Source organism: Leucoraja erinacea, chromosome 5, assembly GCF_028641065.1.
Source record: "Leucoraja erinacea ecotype New England chromosome 5, Leri_hhj_1, whole genome shotgun sequence".
NCBI lineage: Eukaryota > Metazoa > Chordata > Chondrichthyes > Rajiformes > Rajidae > Leucoraja > Leucoraja erinaceus.
In genome coordinates, this window is record NC_073381.1 from 52,500,661 (window position 1) to 52,524,617 (window position 23,957).

Consider the following 23,957-nt stretch of genomic DNA (forward strand, 5'->3'; position numbering starts at 1 on the left):
ATTCTTATTTCTCCATTTGTAGCTGCTGTATGCTTTCTGTTTGATAATTTTTCCTCTGAAGGGCCTAGCATTTATGTGATGCCTTTTTTAAAAAGTAGTGATAAAGCTATGTTGTTGAGTTCCTTTTTAGTTTTGTTTAGAGTTACAGCGTAGAAACGGACCCTTTGGCCCACCGAGTCAGCGTGGCCACGATCACCCATACACCAATTCCATCCGACACACTAGGAATTATTTACAGAAGACAATTAACCTACAAGCCCCCATGTATCTTTGGAATGTGGGAGGAAACCAGAGCACCTGGAGCAAACACACATGATCACAGAGAGAATTTATAAACTCCGTATAGATACTACTAGGTATGATGGTGGCGGATGATATGATAGTGGCATTTAAGAGGGTTTTGGATAGGCACGAATGGAGGGATATGGATCACATATGCAGGCATAGGAGATTAGTTTAACCTGGATTCATATTTGGCATGGATATTGTGGGACAAAGCGCCTATTCCTGTGCTGTCCTGTTCTATCTTCCATGTTAAATGAATGCAAATACCTAGTCTGAAGAAGGGTCTCGAACCGAAACGTCACCCATTCCTTCTCTCCAGAGATGCTGCCTGTCCCGCTGAGTTACTCCAGCATTTTGTGTCTATCTGAAAATACCTAGATATATACAACCAATTTTTTTTTTAGGCTAATTGACAAAGGAATTAAATATTATTACTGTCCTTGGGAATATCGGCACACTGGGTAAATTACTGGACCATAAATCCAGAGGCATGAACTCGAAATCCAGGGATTGGTTTAAATTTGCAAAATCTGGAGATCTGAGTGGGGTAGCACTGGTATCAGTTAAGGATATCATGAAACTTTCCAGAATTAGTAGTTGACTCTTAAATATACTCCCAAAATGACCTGGCATGACATTTATTTGTATTGCATCCACTGCTATAATGTACGGAACAGAACAAAATGGGATCGACCACTGAAATTGAGTCGGTTGCTCCCAGACCAGTCAACCTTACCAAGTCCTCGTCATGAATATCTGGTTGTCCAAATTGCGAGAGTTGATTCACAAGCTAGACAAGTAATCTGCTACAGGCAATGATGGTCCAATTCTATACTGCCATTGTAGAGTCTGTCCTCACCTTCTCCATCATGGTCTGGTCCGATCAGCTGAGAAGGTTGTTGGCTGTAACCTTTCTTCCCCCCCCCCCCCCCCCCCCCCCCCCCCTTCCCTCTGGAAGGCGACTCCGGATTGTCAAAGCCGCCACAGCCAGACATAAATACATTTTTTTTCCACGAGCAGTAGCTCTACTCAATAACCAAAAGTCTGTAGCCTCTTTTTGCTCTGGTATTTTATTTCATTCACATGTTTAACCTATCATGTTTTATTCTTAATGTTTACTGTATGTCGTGTTGTTACTAGTGAATGGAGCATCAAGGCAAATTTCTTGTATGTGTACATACTTGGCCAATAAACGTATCAATTAATTAATTAATCAATTAATTAGCTGATTAATTAATTAATTCGTAAGAACAAAATAATACATATGCATGGATGTGGAAGCAAAGTTGAGTTTAAAAAATCTGCAGGACTTTCCTTTTGGAAGATTTAACTGACAGAAAGGAATAAGGGCATGCTTGTAGATTTGGTATATTTGGATTATCAGAAAGGTTTTGATAAACTTGCATGTCGGACATTAATGTGCCTAATTAGAACAAATGGCATTGGGGGCAATATACTGGTATGGTTTGAGAATTGGTTGATAAACGGGGGAATAAGTAGGAACAAGTGTATCTAGGTGGCGGGCAGTAGAGTTCACTATAGTTTAGAAAAAAAAAAATCACACAAAACTAAACTGACTGGATGTAGGGAGAATGATGACTGAAGAATCTAGAAACTGGGTCAGTCTCAATTCCATCCTGGCCACATTGAACTGAGATCAGGAGAAATGTCTCCACCTAGTGGTGATGCAGAGAATGCTGGAAGAGGAACTTAAGTAACCTTTATATTGAGTGGTGCAGTAGGGCCAAATAGCCTATTCCTGCTCTCACTTCCTTGTCCTTGAATCATATCTATCATTCAATGTCTCGGACAACAATCATCAATTCACTGTTGTAGGCAGCAACTGTGTTCAACATTTCAATGTTTAGATATGTCCTGTCAATAATATTTTTCACGCAAAGGTGTTGGGTTTATGGAACAAGCTGCCAGTTAAGAAACAGTTAGACAGGTACATGGATAGGACTCGTTAGGAGGGATATGGACCAAATGCAGGCAGGTGGGACTAGTGTAGCTGGAACATGTCTAGGCAAGTTGGGCCAAAGGGCCCGTTTCACACTGTATCACTCTAAGACTAATAAAACTCAAGGTCCATTTAGTCCAGTCAATTACTATCAGTTATTCTCAATTGTCAGCAAAATGTCACTGACACAATATGTACCGTCTGCAAATTCATTACAGGTTTGAGAGGTGCTATCAGAATAACTTGAAGCCATCCTAAGTTGTTATTACTGGGCCTCTTAAAACCATGGGCTGTAGGGAATGAATTGGCTTGTTCCCACTGGAGTGTTAAATATAAAGGGTTCATATTGGTTTTATTTATTAAATTTTTTGTTTGTTGTCTTGTCTATTGAATACCGTGTTTAAAAACCTCTGATGCTGCTGTTGCAAGTAAGAATTTCACTGTTCCCTTTCAGGACATATGACAATGAAACTCTCTAAACCCTCTTGACTCTTAAATTGGATACAAGGTCAGCATTTTACCCAAGGTCAGAGGATCTAAAACAAAAACAGTTTAAGGTGAGAATGAAATGGTGCAGCCTTTCAAAAATACCACAGTCAGTCTGAAGAAGGGTTTAGAGATAGAGTGTGGAAACAGGCACACTACTTCCATGTTATCTCACTTTTGCATCCTGCATGCTAGGGGCAATTTACAGAGCCAATTAACCTACAAACCTGCATGTCTTTGGAATGTGGCTGTTAACCAGAGCACCTGGAGAAAACCCACATAGTCACAGGGAGAATGTGCAAACTCCACCCACACAGCACCAGAGGTCAAGATCGAACCCGGGGCTCTGGCACTGTGAGGCAGCAACTCTACAGCAGCCCCACTGTCTTGACCAAAATGCCACCTATCCATTTTCACCAGAGATGCTGCTTGACCTGTTGAGTTACTCCAGGCTTGTCTTGTTTTTGCAGTTCCTTGTGTCTGAAAACATATTTTCCGGCCACCTTTAGTCATTTTAAAATTCTCACTTTTGGGAAGAAAACTCTGTACATCTGAAAATAGGTTTAAACTCATTTAAATTAAATGTTTATGCATTGATGAATATAGAACGACTGTTCTGTTTCATTACATAGCTCAACTAGGTTAATTCAAGGAAGAATCTTACATTTTTGTTTTGACCTGTAATGTAACGTTGGCTAGGTTTGCCCTATTTGCCACATGTTGGATCCCACTGCCTTCATAGCAATGACAATTTAGGATGTAGACTGTGTTATTTAAAATAATGTCAGGATAAACAGGCAGTAAAAGTGGCAAAGGTTCAAAGGTTTCTTTATTAGTCACATACACCTAGGTGTAGTGAAATTCTTGTTGCCAATGCAGCACATAAAAAAAGAATACAAACATGACAATAATAAAGAACTTTAACATAAAAAACATCCCCCCACAATGGTTTCCATTATGAGGGAAGGCACTAAGTCCAGTCCCATCCCCATGTCCACCCATAGTCAGGTCTATTGAGGCCGCCGCAGTCGCCGCTACGGAGGCCTGATGTTCCAGGCCGTTCTTGCCGGGTGATGGTGCTCCGGCGTCGGGAGAATCCTCTCAGCGGCTTGGGACACCTGGAACGGCCGCCTCTTTACTTGAGACCGCGGCTTCCGAAACCAACAAGGCCGCGCCGGATGGAGCTCCACTACTGCCGATCTCGTCGCGAGATCCCAGGTTCCCGATGAAAAGTTCAGCGCCGCAGCCCGCGGCTTGTCGTTCCGCAGACTCGCAGCTCCGCGATGTTTTACTCGGCAGTCTTCAGCTCACCGGAGCTCCCGCGCGGCGACCCGGGCAAGGCATCGCCCGCTCCTCAATAGAGCTCCAGCGCTGTGCCGCCGCTGAAGCCGAGGTTCTGGGCGGTCCCCTCAGGAAACGCCGCTCCAGGCCCGTTGGTAGGCCGCGAGGACGGGTCGACAGTGCAGTCCGGAGAAAAGCTGCCTCTCCGACCAGGTAGGGACCCTGAAAGGTAGTTTCCCCTTCCTCCCCACCACCCCCCACATAAAAAAGACTAGAACTCCATAACAAAAACACTTTAACTAACTAAAAATTAAAAAAAGAGATGAAAAGACGGACAGCTGCAGGCTGGGCAGCCACACCCGTACAGGACCATGCCCCCTCTTGGAACCACTTGGAACATAATAATACAGATGGAATATTTATTGTCAGAATTCTAATTGTACCCGTATAAGAAAATGAACATGACAAACAATTAGGCACTCAGATTTCATGGTTAATCATGTCATTTTAATACAAATATATAACCATACAATTTCAGTATTGTTTGGAATGAGTAAATCAATTAAAACATTCATGAATTTTGTCACTTAAATATATGGATCAAGAAAATAAAAATCATGATTTCCACAATGCTGGAGGTGCAGCAGAAACCAGAAAGATGCAGCTGATCTTAAAATGTGATAATTTTTACTGAGTTTGCCAAAGATTTGTCCAATCTGTTTCAAAAACTAGATCTCCACTACAATACTAAAACATTAAAGATTTCATTGGATTAGCTCAAAACAATTAATCTTAGCTGCCTGTTTGTTTAATACAATGCAATAACATTCTTCAAATTAAAGGACCATTAAAGTTATTAGATACATTTTAGTTTTTAACAACTTATTTACTCACTTTTTCCAAAATAAAGACAATGTTAAAATGTATTAGTGTTTGAGGGGTGACGACTGGATCTTGTATGCATTGCCAAATAGGAGGCATTGGTGGTTTCGAAGTGCATTAAGATGGATAAAGTCCCCAGAGCCTGATCAAATGCAGCCTCAGACTTTGTGGGAAGCTAGGGAAGAAATTGCAGACTTGCAGAGAAATTTGCATCATCTTTTGCCACTAGTGAAATTTTGTAAAACGGAAGGGTGGTAGTTATTTTGCTGTTATTATGGTCAGCAAGGACAAGCGAGGGAATCAAGCCTCTCAGTGCCAGTTGATACTGACTTTGGGAGCTCTCTGTGTGGAGTTTGCATGTTCCCTCTGTGATCACTCTGTTTCTTCCCACATCACAAAGATGTGCAGGTTTGGCCTCTAAAATCGCCCCTAATGTATTGGGACTGGACAAGACAGTGGGATAATAGACTATAGATAATAGGTGCAAGAGTAGGCCATTTGGCCCATCGAGCCATTCAATGTGATCATGGCTGATCATCCACAATCAGTACCCCATTCCTGCCTTCTCCCCATATCCCCTGACTCTGCTATTTTTAAGAGCCCTATCTAGCTCTTTCTTGAAAGCATCCAGAGAACCTGCCTCCACCGCCCTCTGAGGCAGAGAATTCCAGAGACTCATCACTCTCTGTGAGAAAAAGTGTTTCCTCGTTTCTAAATGGCTTACTCCTTATTCTTAAACTATGGCCCCTGGTTCTGGACTCCCCCAACATCGGGAACATCTTTCCAAGTCCTTAACAATCTTATATGTTAACTGAGAACAAACTATCGATAGCCGACGGGCCTGTTTCCGTACTGTATTTCTGAATGTAAACTAAACCATAAGCTGGTGAGCCTGACATCAGCGGTGGAAAATTATTGTTGGAGGGGATTCTTAATGACAGGATCTACCAGAATGGACGGATTAGGGATTGTCAGCATGGCTTTGTGCATGGGAAATATTTTCACATATGTCCCAAGAGTTCTTCAAGAAGATTCATGCTGGCAGGGCAATGGACCTTGTCTATATGGACTCTAGCGAGGCCTCTGACAGGGTCCCACATGGTAGAGTAGTCTGGAGGTTTAGATTACATGCAATCCAAGACAAGCTAGCCAATTGGCTGGATTCAAAATTGGCTGGGAGACAGGAGTCAAACGAGAGTTGTGAAGGAAAGAACTGCAGATGATGGTTTAAATCAAAAGTAGACATTAAATGCTGGAGTAACTCAGCGGGACAGGCAGCATCTCTGGAGAGAAGGAATGGGTGATGTTTTGGGTTGAGACCCTTCTTTAGACCATTTAGAGTCTGAAGAAGGGTCTCAACCCGAAACGTCACCCATTCCTTCTCTCCAGAGATGCTGCCTGTCCTGCTGAGCTACTCCAGCATTTTGTGTCTACCTTCGATAGTTGTGAAGGGTTGTTTCTCATTGGAGATGTGTGACCACAAGAGTGCTGTAGGGATGAATGCTAAGTCGACTGGAAAAGGGTAGTGAAGAAGGTGTTGTTTGTCATCCGAATTGTTAATGTCGATTGTAGATGACTCTCAAATTGGTGCCAGAGGAAGCGTTAGAAGTGGATGCAATTACGACTTAAGACATTTGGACCAATCTATGGATAGGAAGGATTAGATGGGTATGGGCCAACTGGACAAATGCGACCAGCCAAGATGCCAACTTGGTCAGAATAGGCAAGGTGGGCAAAGGACCAGCTGCCATGCTATATAGCTCTTTAACAATGAATATTTACATGTAATTTGGTCTGGTTATGGTGATAAGTGTAGGAGACGGTTACTTTGAGAACATTTTTAAAATGTATCCAGAACACCTCTCATGGCACAAATAGCAGGAGAAGGCCATTTGGCCCATTGTAAATGCTCCATTCAATATGATCATGGCTAATCTTTAACTGCAGCACCTCTTTCCTACATCAATCCACACGATTTAACTGCTATTGAACTCTGCCTTGCATGTAATCAGCGACCAAGCCTTTTGGATTAAATAATTTATTCTCATTTTACTCCTGAATGGCTAACTCCTGGTTCTATTCATCTCTGGCAGGGAAAACATTAACACCCTACCTATTTGGTTAGGCCTCATGAGAGGTTTTGTTTCAATGTGATCATCTCTTATCCTTCTAATCACAAAGATTGCATAATCTCTCCTCAAACAATGAATCCACCATCCCACAAATCTATTTGGTGAACGTTTAAGCCTCTCAAATGTATATACTGCTTCTGGCACAGAGACCACACCTGTTAAAAATTCTCCAGAAGGTGAGGGCAACATGGACAAAATTAATCATCTTGATTGTATAACATTAAGGGGTGACTATACACTAATCTGTATGGGGGGAAATGTAACATGAAAGCTATATTTTTTTAATATCAAATTGAAATGCAACTGCAACAATGTTATAATGTTATTTTTATAGTGCAAATGTTGAAATTATACCTTTCATAGATCTGGTTTCAGAAGCAGTACATTCAATTTTGTCTGGTCATATCAATCTTCCAACTATGAGTACAGGTTTAATTAAAATGAATCTTGAACCTAAATGTCAGCACATTATTCTGGACATGCATGGTAAATCTCAATCTAATATTTCCACTGGAATTTGTCTCCTTGTAAAATTATGCTGAAAAAAAAAACTTGACAGGCAATAACAAATCCATTAAAAAAATCTGGAAATTAAAAAAATACTTCAATTGAATATGTAACAAAAGAGGTGACTTGTTCCATTGTATCACACTTCCATTCCTTTTCTGTACTCTAACACCTTGGGTTCTACCAGAACCTGTTTACAAAGCCTCCCTAAAGTGCACTTAAATTCACTTATGCATTAAAAAAATGTTAAAAATACTATTACCATTGACAAGGCACTCAAAATCATATTTGATCTTCAATTGTTGGTAGAAATGTTTTGAGCTGCAAGATCTCTGTGACTGGCTGCTTGCTTTCTTGATAAAGATCAAGTCCAGTGATCAACTCCACATCCCGTACTCGAGCTCTATGAGCCCAGATTCGCTCCTCTACCCACTGGGATTCATCTTTGCCATCCTGCCAAAGAACACCATTCATTAATCTATGCAGCATGCACATATTTATCTTGAAATATAGTAGGAATATGTTAACAGAAAATAAAACATCATGACATTTAAAAATAAAACCTCATGACATTTAAACATTTAACCACAGCAAACTGAAAAGATAAAACTAGCTTGTTACATTCTACGTTAGAACATAAAACATAGAAGTGAACAGCACAGGAACAGGACCTTCAGACCAGTGTCTATGCCAAACATAATACCAAGGTAAACTAATCTCATCTGCCTGCATGTGAACCATATCCTTCCATTCCCTGCATATCCATGTGCCCATCTAAAAGCCTCAAATGCCACTATCGTATTTGCCTCCACGACACACCTGGTAACCCATTCTAGGCCCCCTCTACCCTCAGCGTAAAACAAAAATTTAACTTGCACATCTTTAAACGTTGTCCCTCCCATCTTAAAGCTATGCCTGCTGGTCTTGACATTTGTACCCTGGGAAAAAGATTCTGAATCTATCTACTCTATGACATAATTTTACATACTTCTATTGTGTCTATCCTCAATCTCAGGCATTCCAGAGAAAACAATCCAATTTTGCTCAACAATTGATCACCTAATACCACCTAATCCTGGTTATAACTCAGCGGGTCTGGCAGCATCCCTGGAGAAAATGGATAGGTGATGTTTCATGTCGGGACCCTTCTTCAGGACCCTTTAGGACATTGCCTCTGACAAGAAGTTGCAAAGATCTATGTCAAGGCCCCTGCAATCTCCTCTCTTGCTTCTCATAATAACCTGGTATAGATCCCATCAGACCCTGGGATTTAGCTATCTTTTGCTCTCAAAAACCTCAACACTACCTACTTTTTAATCTTAAACTGCCCTTGCATTAATATTCTCCACACTGATCATGCTGTTCTCCATCCTTCTTTGTAAACGAAGACACAATATTCTCAGTACCTTGCCTACATTCTGACTCCAAGCACAAACTCCCTTCTTTGTCCATTAAAAGTTTACATTAAAAAAAATAATGGTACACGTCTAAGTCAATTAATTTCTATGGTGTGATTCCCATCTCCTATTGCTTCCAGGTTTACTTACTGCGCAACTTTCACTGTTGTCAGGTCTATGAGGCAGAATGAAAGCCAATACATCCAGTGAGTCATTGCACTGCAGAGGGCTTTGCATTTTGTTCTTGCAGCTAGTAAGAACTACGAAGAAATGAGTTGGTGGTGGGTTGTACCCGTCCTTGGCATTCCTTCAATATAAAGGTAAAAAATATTTTCATTGGCTATTATTGATTATATACTCAGTAACTGACCACTTATCCCATTTCTTCAAACACAGTACAAATTTGCAAAGTTGATGTTGCCGCATTCTGTATCTATAAGATACCTGAAATGTGGTCTAATAATACTGCTTTTGTTGGCTTGCACTTCAGTATCCACCAGTGTATTTTGTAAAAAAAATTCCGGAAGAATTTTGTACACAAATTGGTTTCCCACTTGAGCCATTTCAAGAACAGCACACTAGGGCTTAGCATCTCTGTTGACCTGTCCTGGCCCAGTACATAGATGTAATCTCAAAGTTGGCATGCCAGCATTTCTATTTTCTTAGAAGTTCAAAGCAATTTGGCATGGCACCGAATACACCAACAGACTTTTACAGATGCACTGTGGAAAGTATCCTGACTGGTTGCATCGTGGCCTGGTGCAGCCAATCCAATGCACAGGAATGCACGAGGCTGCAGAGTGCTGGACTTGGCCCAGTTCATTATAGGACACAGCTCTCTTCACGATTCAGTACCTCCACATGTAGTGCTGCTTCCAGGAGGCGGCATATATCAAGGATCCTTGCCATTCAGGCCATCCACTCTTCTTGCTGCTACCATCAAGCAGCTCACTAATTCACTCACTAATATTATTGATGCAAAAGTTTTCATACCCCTTGAACTTTTCCACATTTTGTCACATTACAACCACAAACGTAAATGTATTTTATTGGGATTTTATGTGATAGACCAACACAAAGTGGTGCATAATTGTGAAGTGGAAGGAAAATGATACATGGTTTTTAACATTTTTTTACAAATAAAAAACTGAAAAGTGTGGCGTGCAAAAGTATTCAGCCCCCCCTGAGTCAATACTTTGTAGAACCACCTTTCGCTGCAATTACAGCTGCAAATCTTTTGGGGTATGTCTCTACCAGCTTTGCACATCTAGAGACTGAAATTTTTGCCCATTCTTCTTTGCAAAATAGCTCAAGCTCAGTCAGATTGGATGGAGAGCGTCTGTGAACAGCAATTTTCAAGTCTTGCCAGAGATTCTCAATTGGATTTAGGTCTGGACTTTGACTGGGCCATTCTAACACATGAATACGCTTTGATCTAAACCAGCCGATAAATCCCCAGGGCCAGATAGGCTGCATCCCAGAGTACTTAAGGAAGTAGCTCCAGAAATAGTGGATGCATTAGTAATAATCTTTCAAAACTCCTTAGATTCTGGAGTAGTTCCAGAGGATTGGCGGGTAGCAAACGTAACCCCACTTTTTAAGAAGGGAGGGAGAGAGAAAACGGGGAATTACAGACCAGTTAGCCTAACATCGGTAGTGGGGAAACTGCTAGAGTCAGTTATTAAAGATGGGATAGCAGCACATTTAGAAAGTGGTGAAATCATTGGACAAAGTCAGCATGGATTTACGAAAGGTAAATCATGTCTGATGAATCTTATAGAATTTTTCGAGGATGTAACTAGTAGCGTGGATAGGGGAGAACCAGTGGATGTGGTGTATCTGGACTTCCAGAAGGCTTTCGACAAGGTCCCACATAAGAGATTAGTATACAAACTTAAAGCACATGGCATTGGGGGTTCAGTATTGATGTGGATAGAGAACTGGCTGGCAAACAGGAAGCAAAGAGTAGGAGTAAACGGGTCCTTTTCACAATGGCAGGCAGTGACTAGTGGGTACCGCAAGGCTCAGTACTGGGACCCCAGCTATTTACAATATATATTAATGATCTGGATGAGGGAATTGAAGGCAATATCTCCAAGTTTGCGGATGACACTAAGCTGGGGGGCAGTGTTAGGTGTGAGGAGGATGCTAGGAGACTGCAAGGTGACTTGGATAGGCTGGGTGAGTGGGCAAATGTTTGGCAGATGCAGTTTAATGTGGATAAATGTTAGGTTATCCATTTTGGTGGCAAAAACGGGAAAGCAGATTATTATCTAAACGGTGGCCGATTGGGAAAGGGGGAGATGCAGCGAGACCTGGGTGTCATGGTACACCAGTCATTGAAGGTAGGCATGCAGGTGCAGCAGGCAGTAAAGAAAGCGAATGGCATGTTGGCTTTCATAGCAAGAGGATTTGAGTATAGGAGCAGGGAGGTTCTACTGCAGTTGTATAGGGTCTTGGTGAGACCACACCTGGAGTATTGCGTGCAGTTTTGGTCTCCAAATCTGAGGAAGGACATTATTGCCATAGAGGGAGTGCAGAGAAGGTTCACCAGACTGATTCCTGGGATGTCAGGACTGTCTTATGAAGAAAGACTGGATAGACTTGGTTTATACTCTCTAGAGTTTAGGAGATTGAGAGGGGATCTTATAGAAACTTACAAAATTCTTAAGGGGGTTGGACAGGCTAGATGCAGGAAGATTGTTTCCGATGTTGGGGAAGTCCAGGACAAGGGGTCACAGCTTAAGGATAAGGGGGAAATCCTTTAAAACCGAGATGAGGAGAACTTTTTTCACACAGAGAGTGGTGAATCTCTGGAACTCTCTGCCACAGAGGGTAGTTGAGGCCAGTTCATTGGCTATATTTAAGAGGGAGTTAGATGTGGCCCTTGTGGCCAAGGGGATCAGAGGGTATGGAGAAAAGGCAGGTACGGGATACTGAGTTGGATGATCAGCCATGATCATATTAAATGGCGGTGCAGGCTCGAAGGGCCGAATGGCCTACTCCTGCACCTAATTTCTATGTTTCTATGTTTCTATTCCATTGTAGCTCTGGCTGTATGTTTAGGGTCGTTGTCCTGCTGGAAGGTGAACCTCTGCCCCAGTCTCAAGTCTTTTGCAGACTCTAACAGGTTTTCTTCCAAGATTGCCCTGTATTTGGCTCCATCCATCTTCCCATCAACTCTGGCCAGCTTCCCTGTCCCTGCTGAAGAAAAGCATCCCCACAGCATGATGCTCGCACCACCATGTTTCACAGTGGGGATGGTGTGTTCAGGGTGATGTGCAGTGTTAGTTTTCCGCCACACATAGCGTTTTGCATTTAGGCCAAAAACTTCAATTTTGGTCTCATCTGACCAGAGCACCTTCCTCCACATGTTTGCTGTGTCCCCAACATGGCTTGTGGCAAACTGCAAACGGGACTTCTTATGGCTTTTTTTCAACAATGGCTTTCTTCTTGACACTCTTCCATAAAGGCCCGATTTGTGAAGTGCACGACTAATAGTTGTCCTGTGGACTGATTCTCCCGCCTAAACTGTGGATTTCTGCAGCTCCTCCAGAGTTACCACGGGCCTCTTGGCTGCTTCTCTGATCAATGCTCCCCTTGCTCGGCCTGTCAGTTTAGGTGGACGGCCATGTCTTGGTAGGTTTGCAGTTGTGCCATACTCTTTCCATTTTCGGATGATGGATTGAACAGTGCTCCGTGAGATGTTCAAAGCTTGGGATATTTTTTTATAACCTAACCCTGCTTTAAACCTCTCCACAACTTTATCCCTGACCTGTCTGGTGTGTTCCTTGGGCTTCATGATGCTGTTTGTTCACTAAGGTTCTCTAACAAACCTCTGAGGCCTTCACAGAACAGCTGTATTTATACTGAGATTAGATTACACACATGTGGACTCTATTTATTAATTAGGTGACTTCTGAAAGTTGCACTGGATTTTATTTAGGGGTATCAGAGTAAAGGGGGCTGAATACTTTTGCACGCCACACTTTTCAGTTTTTTATTTGTAAAAACATTTGAAAACCATGTATCATTTTCCTTCCACTTCACAATTATGCGCCGCTTTGTGTTGGTCTATCACATAAAATCCCAATAAAATACATTTACGTTTGTGATTGTAACGTGACAAAATGTGGAAAAGTTCAAGGGGTATGAATACTTTTGCAAGCCACTGTATAAATCTGTCAGAATTGTTGTAATGATTCTTGCCATCTTCATCAAACAATAAGATGACTTTTAGAATGCTGGAGATAGAATATAAATTTAGGATCCTACCAAATGAAAGAGGGCATTTGGTTGCACATCACCAGGATCAAGTACACCCATGTTTCAACACCGGTCAGGGTCTTGAATCACTTGCACAACCCAAATCATACCTCTACAAATTATAGAAGCACTACAATGGAATATTTGTCGAATTGGATTTAGCACCCCAGAGTGCATGTATTGGAGATTTACAAGGATTAGTTTAGTTTATTGCCACGTGTTCCAAGGCACAGTGAAAAACATTTCCATGTTACCCAGTCAAACAAAAGACTACACATGATTACAATCAAGCTGTCCACAGTGTACAGACAAAGGGTACAACATTCATTACAAGATCAAGTCCAATAAGGTTGAGTACAGGTAGTTCAAATGTCTCTAATGAGGTGGATGGGAGGTCAGGACTGTACTTTAGCTGATGAGAGGACCATTCTGTTGCCTGATAACAGCTGGAAATAAACTGTCCCTGAATCTGGAGGTATACATTTTCAAACTTCTGTATCTCTTGCCTGATGAGAGAGGGGAGAAGAGGAAGTGACCAAGGTGAGACTCGTCCTTGATTATGCCAGTGGCCTTGTCGAGGCAGCATGAGTTGTAGATGGAGTCAATGGATGGAAGGTTGGTTTGTATGATGGATGTCTGCAAGACTAAAGATTTGTAGAAACAAACAATATGCTGGAGTATTGTTGCAGTGCTAAAGAAATGCACGTGTGGAAATTGACCAGTGGTTGTTGGTAGGTTTTGTTTCATTATAAGAAAAAGCAGAGGTGCAATGTATAAAAGGAAAAGTATCAGTAACTTTAAAAATGAACCATTGGATGTTATTAGTGCAAATGGTGGCTTGGGTGCTTTGGCTTGAAGTTGAAAGGCACTACTTACTGCAAATGGTGGCATGAAGTTGAAAGGCACTACTTACTGCAAATGGCAGCTTGGGTGCTTTGGCTTGAAGTTGAAATGCACTACTTACTGCAAATGATGGCTTGGGAGCTTTGGTTTAAAGTTCAAAATGCACTACTTACTGCAAATGGGGGCTTGGGGGCTTTGGTTTAAAGTTCAAAATGCACTACTTACTGCAAATGGTGGCTTGGGAGCTTTGGTTTAAAGTTCAAAATGCACTACTTACTGCAAATGGTGGCTTGGGAGCTTTGGCTTGAGGTTTTAAAAAAAATCACCATTCTCTCTGCTGCACCTGCTGGAGGGAGGGGGAGGGACTATAAAACCAGGAAGTGGTGTGCCTCACTCACTCTCTGCAAGATGGATGAAGCCAAGGGTCACGTCTCTCTGAGCTCTGAATGACACTGAACACATGTCTACACAACTGTGAGCACCCTTAATGTGTTTTGAAAATAAAAATATGTTTTTTTTGAAGTAAAAAGGCACTGCCTGCAAATGGGTGTTTTGGGTGCTTTGGCTTGAAGTTGAAAGGCACTACTTACCGCAAATTGAGTCTTGTGAGCTTTGGCTTGAAGTTGAAAGGCACTACTTACTGCAAATGGTGGCTTGGGTGCTTTACTTGAAGTTGAAAGGCATTACTTACTGCAAATGGTGGCTTGGGTGCTTTGGCTTGAGGTTGAAAGGCACTACTTACTGCAAATCGTGGCTTGGGTGCTTTGGCTTAAAGTTGAAAGGCACTACTTACTGCAAATGGTGGCTTGGGTGCTTTGGCTTGAAGTTGAAAAAGTCACTACTTACTGCAAATGGTGGCTTGGGTGCTTTACTTGAAGTTGAAAGGCACTACTTACTGCAAATGATGGCTTGGGTGCTTTGGCTTGAAGTTGAAAGGCACTACTTACTGCAAATGGTGGCATGAAATTGAGAAAGGCACTACTTACTGCAAATGGTGGCTTGGGTGTTTTGGCTTGAAGTTGAAAGGCACTACTTACTACAAATGGTGGCTTGGGTGCTTTGGCTTGAAGTTTAAAAAAATCACCTTTCTCTCTGCTGCCCCTGCTGGAGGGAGGGGGAGGGACTATATAACCAGGAAGTGGTGTGCCTCACTCATTCTCTGCAAGATGGATGAAGCCAAGGGTCACGTCTCTCTGAGCTCTGAATAACACTGAACAAATGTCTACACAACTGTGAGTCCCCTTAATGTGGTTTGAAAATGAAAATATGGTTTGTTTGAAGTAAAAAGGCACTGCCTGCAAATGGTTGTTTGGGTGCTTTGGCTTGAAGTTGAAAGGCATTACTTACTGCAAATGGTGGCTTGGGTGCTTTGGCTTGAAGTTGAAAGGCACTACTTACTGCAAATGGTGGCTTGGGTGCTTTGGCATGTGGTTGAAAGGCACTACTTACTGCAAACAGCGGCTTGGGTGCTTTGGCTTGAAGTTAAAAGGCGCTATTGCAAATGCACTTATTTCCTGTTTGCACTGCATATTGATTTTAGATAAAACGCTATACTTACGTCTGTGATTTTTGGCCATCTTACTCAATCCCCCCTGCGCTGAGCAGGTGCAGAGAATTCTTCCCATCAATGAAAAATGAAAGTGGTGTTAGTGTTTAAAAAATGTTGAGAATCTCTCTCCTGTCAATCACGCCCTGAAAGCCACACCTTTTCTGGTGGGAGGGGGAGGGGTTATAAAACCCGGAAGTGTGGGTGTGGCTCAGTCTCTGCATGATGGGGGAGGGAGAGGTCATGACTCGGTCTGAGCTGTGAATCAACACACTGGATGTCTACTGAACTGTGAGTTTGGTGTTTTATGTGGTTTTATGGTGATTTCACCCAGCATGAAATGGTATGAAGCTGCATTTGAATTTGGTGGCCTTGCACCCTGCTGAAAGTGGTATGAAACTGCACTTGTATTTGGTGGCCTTGGATCCAGCTTGAAGTGGTATGAAACTGCACTTGAATTTGGTGGCCTTGCACCCTGCTTGAAATGGTAGGAACATGGATTTGAATTTGGTGGACTTGCACCCTGCTTGAAATGGAATTTCAAGGAATAGTCATGAGTCAACTGCCAGCCCACCAGCCGTGAGTGAGCTGCCAGCAGATCAGGCTTGAGGGACTGAGGTGCCACCCCAAGAACCCATACCAGCACTCCAGAAAGCCCCCACACTGGCCACCAATATTGGAATTGGTGGAGGTGGAATATTGCGTCGGGGGACCAGCCCTCCCGTGTGAACATGGGACCCAACAGGTCCCACAGTCTATTCCTCCCCATTTTTAAACTTTGAAAAAATTCAAGCACTTGCAGACAGGACTTTAAAAAAAATTCCAATTACACTTCCCCTGCCTCCTCCAGCACTCCCTCCCCCTCTTCAGCCTCACTCTGCCAGGACTAAATTTCCTGTCCCACGAGCGTGCGACCTCCTTGCGGCAAGTGCGACCAAACCGGAAGTGGGGGCTGCGCGGAGGTCGAGTGATCCCCGTACAGGGCGTGTCCCACCAGCATGCGCCTGCAAGCGGCGAGCGTGACCAAATCGGAGGCGGGGGCCACGCGGAGGTCGAGTGAGTGACATGAAGTTCGAGCGAAGCCCGTCGGAAGTTCGCGAGTGACATACGGCATCAAGATGCTGCGCACACCCGTCAAGGCAGTGTGCACAGCGTCAAAAAAAATTTTTTTTTTTAAATGGCGCGGCCCTGTCCAGTCGCCGTTGTGGCAGCTCCGCGAAAATTGTGTGTGTTTTTAACTTTTATGTTCCTTTTTAACTTATTTCTAAGTTCTAACTCCCTAGTACTAACAAAGTATGACAGGGAAACCCTCTTAAATCTAAACTCCAGGGCAAATGGAGACTTTTTAAACTCTTTACTCACTGATCCAGCATGGCCAGCAGAGATCAGCAGAAGCTGCTGCAACAACAAAGGGAGCTCGGCTGCAAGGAAAACCCGGAGAAAGCATCGAGGGAAGCGGGGGGGGGATTCGGAATAGGCTGAAAGCCCAAGCCTTTCGTCCCCCTCTGCCCAGCATTCTTCTGGCGAATGTCCAGTCCCTGGAATACAAGCTGGATGACCTCAGGGCGAGGATCAGATTCCAGCGGGGCATAAGGAACTGCAACATCCTCTGCCTGACTGAAACAACTGACCTCACTGATTCCTGACTGAAACCTTCACTGTCCACCGTGCTGACCAGAAGCACTGGGGAAATCCAAGGGTGGAGGAGTCTGCTTCATGACCAATAACAAACTGGTGCAACCCTGGAATTCTCAAGATGCTTTCCTATTCCGGCTCGCAGGTGGAGCACCTGACGATCTCATGCCGCCCATTCTACCTTCCCCGGGAGTTCGGCTCAGTGATCGTCACAGCCGTCTACATCCCACCGCAGGCGGACACCGACGTGGCACTATCGGCCCTACACGATGTGCTATGTTGACATCAAAACAAGTACCCGGATGCGGCTATGGTGGTGGCTGGAGATTTTAATAAATCAAATCTCAAGAAGGTCATGCCGAACTTCTACCAACACATCACGTGTGCCACCAGGGGGGAGAGAACTTTGGACCACTGCTACACACCGTTCAGGAAAGGCTACAAGGCCGTTTCACTCCCTCCCCTAGGAAAATCTGACCACGCTGCTATTTTCCTGTTGCCGGAGTATAAACAGAGGATAGTTCGGGAAGCGGTAGAGACGAGGGACGTAAAGCGGTGGTCCGACCAGTCAGAGGCCATGCTGCAAGATGACTGAGTGATGTCGACTGGAATATGTTCGAAGCAAGTTCCAGTGACGTCAGTGAATTCGCGGAAGCAGTCACGGACTTCATCGCAACAGTAACTGACAACATCGTCCCCACGGTAAGGGTAAGCACCTTTCCGAACCAAAAACCCTGGGTAGACAGGTCTGTTCATGTGGCCCTAAATGCTCGCAAAGCTGCCTACAACTCGGGCCTGGCATCAGGAAACATGGACGTCTACAAGGCAGAGTCCTACCGACTGCGAAGGGCGGTGAAGGACGCAAAGAGAAGGTACAGGGACAAGATGGAGTTACAGATGGAGCAGCAGGAAACCAGAAGCCTGTGGCAGGGGCTACGGATTGTAACCAACTACCGAAGTACCCCTCCCTCATCCGCATGTGCCGGCACCTCCCTAGCTGATGACCTGAACTCCTTTTACGCTCGTTTCGAGAGGGGCAACACCACTCCAGGTCTGCCGACTATCGACAATACCGCCAGCGGGCTGGCTACCGAAGCTGAAAGGAGGAATGTGCACACATTCTCGCTGTCCGAGCACGACGTGAGGAGGGCACTGACACGGGTGAACACGAGAAAAGCTGCAGGCCCCGATGGCATCTCGGGGCGAGTACTCAAGTCCTGTGCTACGCAGCTAGCTCCAGTGCTCACTACATTATTCAACCTCTCCCTGGACAAGTCCGTGGTCCCTGCCTGCTTCAAAAAATCCATCATTGTACCGGTACCAAAAAAGGCCTCCCCAGCCTGTCTGAATGATTACCGTCCGGTGGCCCTTACCTCGGTAGTCATGAAATGCTTTGAGAGGCTGGTGAAGAAACACATCTGCGCCTTCCTCCCTCGGAACATGGACCCGTTGCAGTTCGCATACCGTCCGAACAGGTCCACGGACGATGCGGTCTCCCAGGTCTTGCACACTGCTCTCTCCCATCTGGACAGCCAGAACGGGGGCTACGTGAGGATGCTGTTCATAGACTACAGTTCAGCCTTCAACACGATAGTCCCCACCAGACTGGCCGGGAAGCTAATGGAATTGGGGCTCAACACCTCCCTGTGTGCCTGGGTCCTGGATTTTCTCACCGCCAGGCCCCAGGTAGTCAAGATGGGAGGGAATACATCAGAGTCCCTCACCCTGAGCACAGGATCGCCCCAGGGTTGCGGCCTCAGCCCCCTATTGTACTCCCTGTACACACATGACTGTGTGGCTAGGTTCAGCTCCAACTCAATAATTAAGTTTGCTGATGACACTGTGGTGGTGGGCCTGATCTCAGACAATGATGAGAGGGCCTACCGGGAGGAGGTGGCTGATCTAGCACTCTGGTGCCAGGATAACAGCCTCCTCTTGAACATCACAAAAACGAAGGAGCTGATCATGGACTTTAGGAGGGCACATCATCCGAGGACGTACACTCCATTGAGGATAAATGGGGATCCTGTGGATAGGGTGAACTGTTTTAAATATCTGGGAGTCCACATCTCTGAGGATATGACATGGGCATCACACGCCTCAGCACTCGTGAGTAAGGCAAGGCAGCGCCTTTACCATCTCAGGCAATTGAGGAAATTCAGAGTGTCTCCGAGGATCCTCCAGTGCTTCTACGCAGCGGCGGTGGAAAGCATCTTGTCCGGGAACATTACCATCTGGTTTGGGAATTGCTCTGCCAAGGACAAGAAGGCTCTGCAGAGACTAGTGCGTTCGGCCGAACGCACTATGGGAACTTCACTCACCCCCCTGCAGGAACTATACAACAGGAGGTGCAACTCCAGAGCAAACAAAATCATGAGAGACCCCTTCCACCCCTGCAACGGACTGTTCCAGCTGCTACGGTCAGGCAAACGCCTCCGTTGCCATGCAGTGAGAACGGAGAGGTTGAGAAGGAGTTTCTTCCCAGAGGCAATTCGGACTGTAAACGCCTATCTCACCAGGGACTAACTCTACAGAACGTTTTTCCTTCCATTATTTATTATGTAAAAGAATATGTGTGTTATGATTGTGTTTATAATTTGTTTGGTTGTTTTGCTGTTTGTCTTTTGCACAAAAGTCCGCGAGCATTGCCACTCTCATTTCACTGCACATCTCTTATGTGTATGTGACAAATAAACTTGACTTGACTTGACTTGACTTGACAAGGCGATGCACATGCTGCTGAGGAGGCTGAGGGCCAGCAGGCCGTTGCCGCTCTGAATTTTTGAACACGGTCAGTTTTTCAGAGCAATGTCGGGACCAGCTCCGCACAACTCCATATGGCTCAGGCAATCGAAGTGGGACCGGCCCCGCGAGGCCGTACGGCTCAAGCGACCACGTTAGGTCGCGCTTGCCGCATGGAGGCGCATGCTCGTGGGACAGGCCTTTAAATGTTCTATGATTGCAACATTGTCGCAAATGAGATCCCATCGTGACTTTCATAGCTGGAACTGCTAGCAACTGGCACAGCACAAAGTTATTGGTCTGAAAGTGGGATTTTGTAAAGCTAAAAATGTTAATAACGTAAAATAAAACATAATTCTGAATGAAACTTGTTGAAAACACACAAGACAATTGTAAGTAAGGTGGTGCACAAATTTTAGCGCTAGTGTGTACCGTTTTGGCGTAATTTCAGGATCTCACTCGCACGCATGCTCACATGCAGACATCCAAACAAGATGAGAGTTTTAGTAATCTATATTGAATATAGATGGGCCAAATGGGACTAGCTTAGATGGGGCTACTTGGTCGGCATGGACCAGCATTTTGTGTTCTACGAATTCTTTAAGCATTGATCTGAATTATAACCAAGCCCAATCAGTAAACGCTTGTCATTTTAAGGCAGGGAGATTTATGAAACATGGGCATCAGTGAAATTAACCACTTACTTTGCAATAACATCAGGAGTATCGAACCTTCCATTGAAATCAAAATCGAACACTGGTCCGCTGATCACATTGATGCCATTTCTTTGTTGAGCATACTTCACTAGCAGAACATCGTGGAAGTAATTCCATATCTCTGTCAAATAGCAAAACAATAAATTCACTTTTTTTCTTTCTGCTACACTAATAATTCAACTTAATAACACAATTCAACCCGACTCAAACTCTTCCTGACCCAATGTGTTTAGTTTGCAATTATTATGTGCAACAACTTGACTACATTTTTATTAGCTTGATCCAAACACATTGAACTGCCACTGGTGGTTGCCTTGCCTGTACCTCAAACTGTACCGTTTTGCTAATCCATTTATTGTTGATATGAAACTCCACAACCAAAAATAACGGGGGGGGAAGGGGGGGACTGGTTGGTGAGGACTAGGTAGGCCGAAGGGCCTGTTTCTGTGCTGAATATCTAAACTAAACATGTTTGCAGCACATCACACTTAAATTTATATATTATCGATATTGAGACTATAATTTTACTACGTACTACATAAAATGTATGTACAATTTAACTACATGTACTACATAAAAGTTATGTCCCATACACTGCCAATTATTTCTCTAGCCTAAAAGGGTGGTACACTCTTTGATCATGTGCATTTCACAAACAATTTGTATGGATTCTATGCAGCTGGATTCCAGTGAACCGGATATTAATGATAGCAGTAAGGTAGCAGCTTGAGAATGTCTACCTCGGTTTCAGTAGCTGCCTCCTGTCTGTGTGCCTGCCTGTTTAAAGATCCATGTGTTAAGTAATTTATCAGTTTGACCAACTCAATGGTTCATGTTTCCTCAAAATTTAAACATTGTCATGGAACAGAAAACAAAAAAAAACCCCAGATCTTTTATTTAGGCCCAGGAGACAGCGTGAAGGGTAATGTGTCTTGCTATCACCTCCAGGGTCTACCTTCCAGTCGATCCCAAGTCAAGGTGCCATCATTTCGCTACTGTGATGATGGACAGAACTGATCCATAAAATAGAATGTTTCCCCAGCATGAAGGGTTGACTCGCTCCATCAGATTTGGTCCTGATTGCCTAAAATCTTCCCCACTGTGAAAAGGAGTTTTGAAGAAAGGATTTTGCCTTTTGCAGGAATACGATCCTCCTTGTTCTTGTATATTGCAGAGAACATTCTGCCCATCTGGTCGATGCCTATACCGTCCAAATGTATCTCCTACCTTATTTCAGCCAGCTCTCTCAGTACCTGTACGTTTCTCCATTATGATTTGGCATATGCCAGTTTAAAGGGTGAAGGAACTAGCTTCAACATAAATCTACTAAAGGAAATTTGTATAAATACCTGAGCACAAGTCTTGGATGAAAGAACTAATTACAGTTAATTGTGTTTCCCTACAAAAGAGCTGGAACGAACACAGGGTAAATGGTTTTATTTGTGCTCATTCATTCTTTAATTCTCCAATTAATCACAAATAATGAACAAATCATGCTGTGACATGTGCTCCAAATTAGATTTTCTCAATGCATGAGGTACTGGCACAGCAGAAAGGTGTTTAAATAACAATATCAGAACTGGAATTTAAAATGCCCAGTTCAATAATCTCTTTGGTCTATGGTGCTCACTATAAATCATGTTAATATTATAATTAATTTAAGAATGAATGGAGAATAGTTTGCAATGAGTTAGCCTATGCCAAAAGCACATTCAACTTAAAATTAAGCTGCAAGAATATAATAACAATCATAATTGCAAGCAAGTTTTTGTTACAATAGGTAGGTACACTGTAATAGGAAATTGCTATACTTACTTTGGAAGGCTTTGTACATGGGTATAAGGTTGCTGGTAAATAAACCTTCAAACTGATTATTATCGGTCAGCAGATCTAGATTAAGAATGGGATAGATTTTTTTTAATGAATAATACAATACACATAAGCACACTTATCTAGTTGTACTTGTAAAACAAAATAAGACTTAACTATTGTAAATTGCATCAAGGTGTAAAGTTTTCATTTTGACCCAAAAATCCTGCATTAACTACATGTAAAATTGTGCCCTTTTTAAATATATATTTGTCAGGTCTCCCCTCTGCCTCCAACAGTCCACATTTGTCCAGCCTCTCCTTCTAGCTAATACCTTCTAATCCAGGCAGCATTCTCTGTTGCACCCTTTCCCTGCACATATTCTACACCTTCTCCAAAGCCTCCATTGGATAGAGTGGATGTGGAGAGGATGTTTCCACCAGTGGGAGAATCTAGGACTAGAGGCCACAGCCTCAAAATTAAAGGACGTTCTTTTAGGAAGGAGATGAGGAGGAATGTCTTTAGTCAGAAGGTGGTGAATCGGTAGAATTCTTTGCCACAGAAGTCTGTGTAGCCATCAGTGGATATTTTTAAGGCAGAGATAGATAGATTCTTGATTAGTACAGGTGTCAGAGGCTATGGGGAGAAGGCAGGAGAATGGGGATAGGAGGGAGAGATAGATCAGCCATGATTGAATGGCAGAGGAGACTTGATGGGCAGAATGACCTAATTCTGCTCCTATCACATGACCTTATGATCAAACTTACAACATTCTTAAGGGGTTGGACAGGCTAGATGCAGGAAGATTGTTCCCGATGTTGGGGAAGTCCAGAACAAGGAGTCACAGTTTAAGGATAAAGGGGAAATCTTTTAGGACTGAGATGAGAAAAACATTTTTTACACAGAGAGTGGTGAATCTCTGGAATTCTCTGCCACAGAATGTAGTTGAGGCCAGTTCATTGGCTATATTTAAGAGGGAGTTAGATGTGGCCCTTGTGGCTAAAGGGATCTGGGGGTGTGGAGAGAAAGCAGGTACAGGATATTGAGTTGGATGATCAGCCATGATCTTATTGAGTGGTGGTGCAGGCTCAAAGGGCCGAATGGCCTACTCCTGCACCTATTTTCTATGTTTCAATCCTCCTTGTTATGTGGCGACTAGATCTACTTGCAATATTCTAAATTCAGCCTAACCAAAGTCTTACAAAGCTGCTGCATCAGTTCCTGACTCGTATACCCAATGCCCTATCTGAATGAAGGTAAGCAAATCGTATGCCCTCTTTACCACTACCTATTTATGTTGTCACTTTCAGGAAGGCTATAGCCTGTGACCCCAAGACGGGTAATTTAAGGCCCCATTTCCGTAACCGGCTTCCGTCTCCGCACCAAAGATCCCATAGGATAATAGTGTGGAGACGGAAGCTGGTTACGGAAACATCCTCGTAAACCCTCGTGTGATGGGCCGCAGGCTAA

General features: G+C 43.6%; 1 protein-coding gene across 1 annotated transcript in view; it reads right to left on the bottom strand.

Annotated features, from left to right (window-relative positions):
* Positions 1-6,253: 6,253 nt before the first annotated feature.
* Positions 6,254-23,957, bottom strand: part of LOC129697252 (venom phosphodiesterase 2-like) — a 133,031-nt gene continuing 115,327 nt past the window's right edge. The window contains exons 21-24 of the mRNA XM_055635606.1: positions 22,494-22,568; positions 20,667-20,799; positions 9,081-9,237; positions 6,254-7,986 (exon numbers count right to left, since the gene is read on the bottom strand). Coding sequence (XP_055491581.1) covers positions 7,816-7,986; positions 9,081-9,237; positions 20,667-20,799; positions 22,494-22,568 — 536 coding nt within the window. The 3' untranslated portion in view covers positions 6,254-7,815. The remainder of the gene's footprint in view (positions 7,987-9,080; positions 9,238-20,666; positions 20,800-22,493; positions 22,569-23,957) is intronic.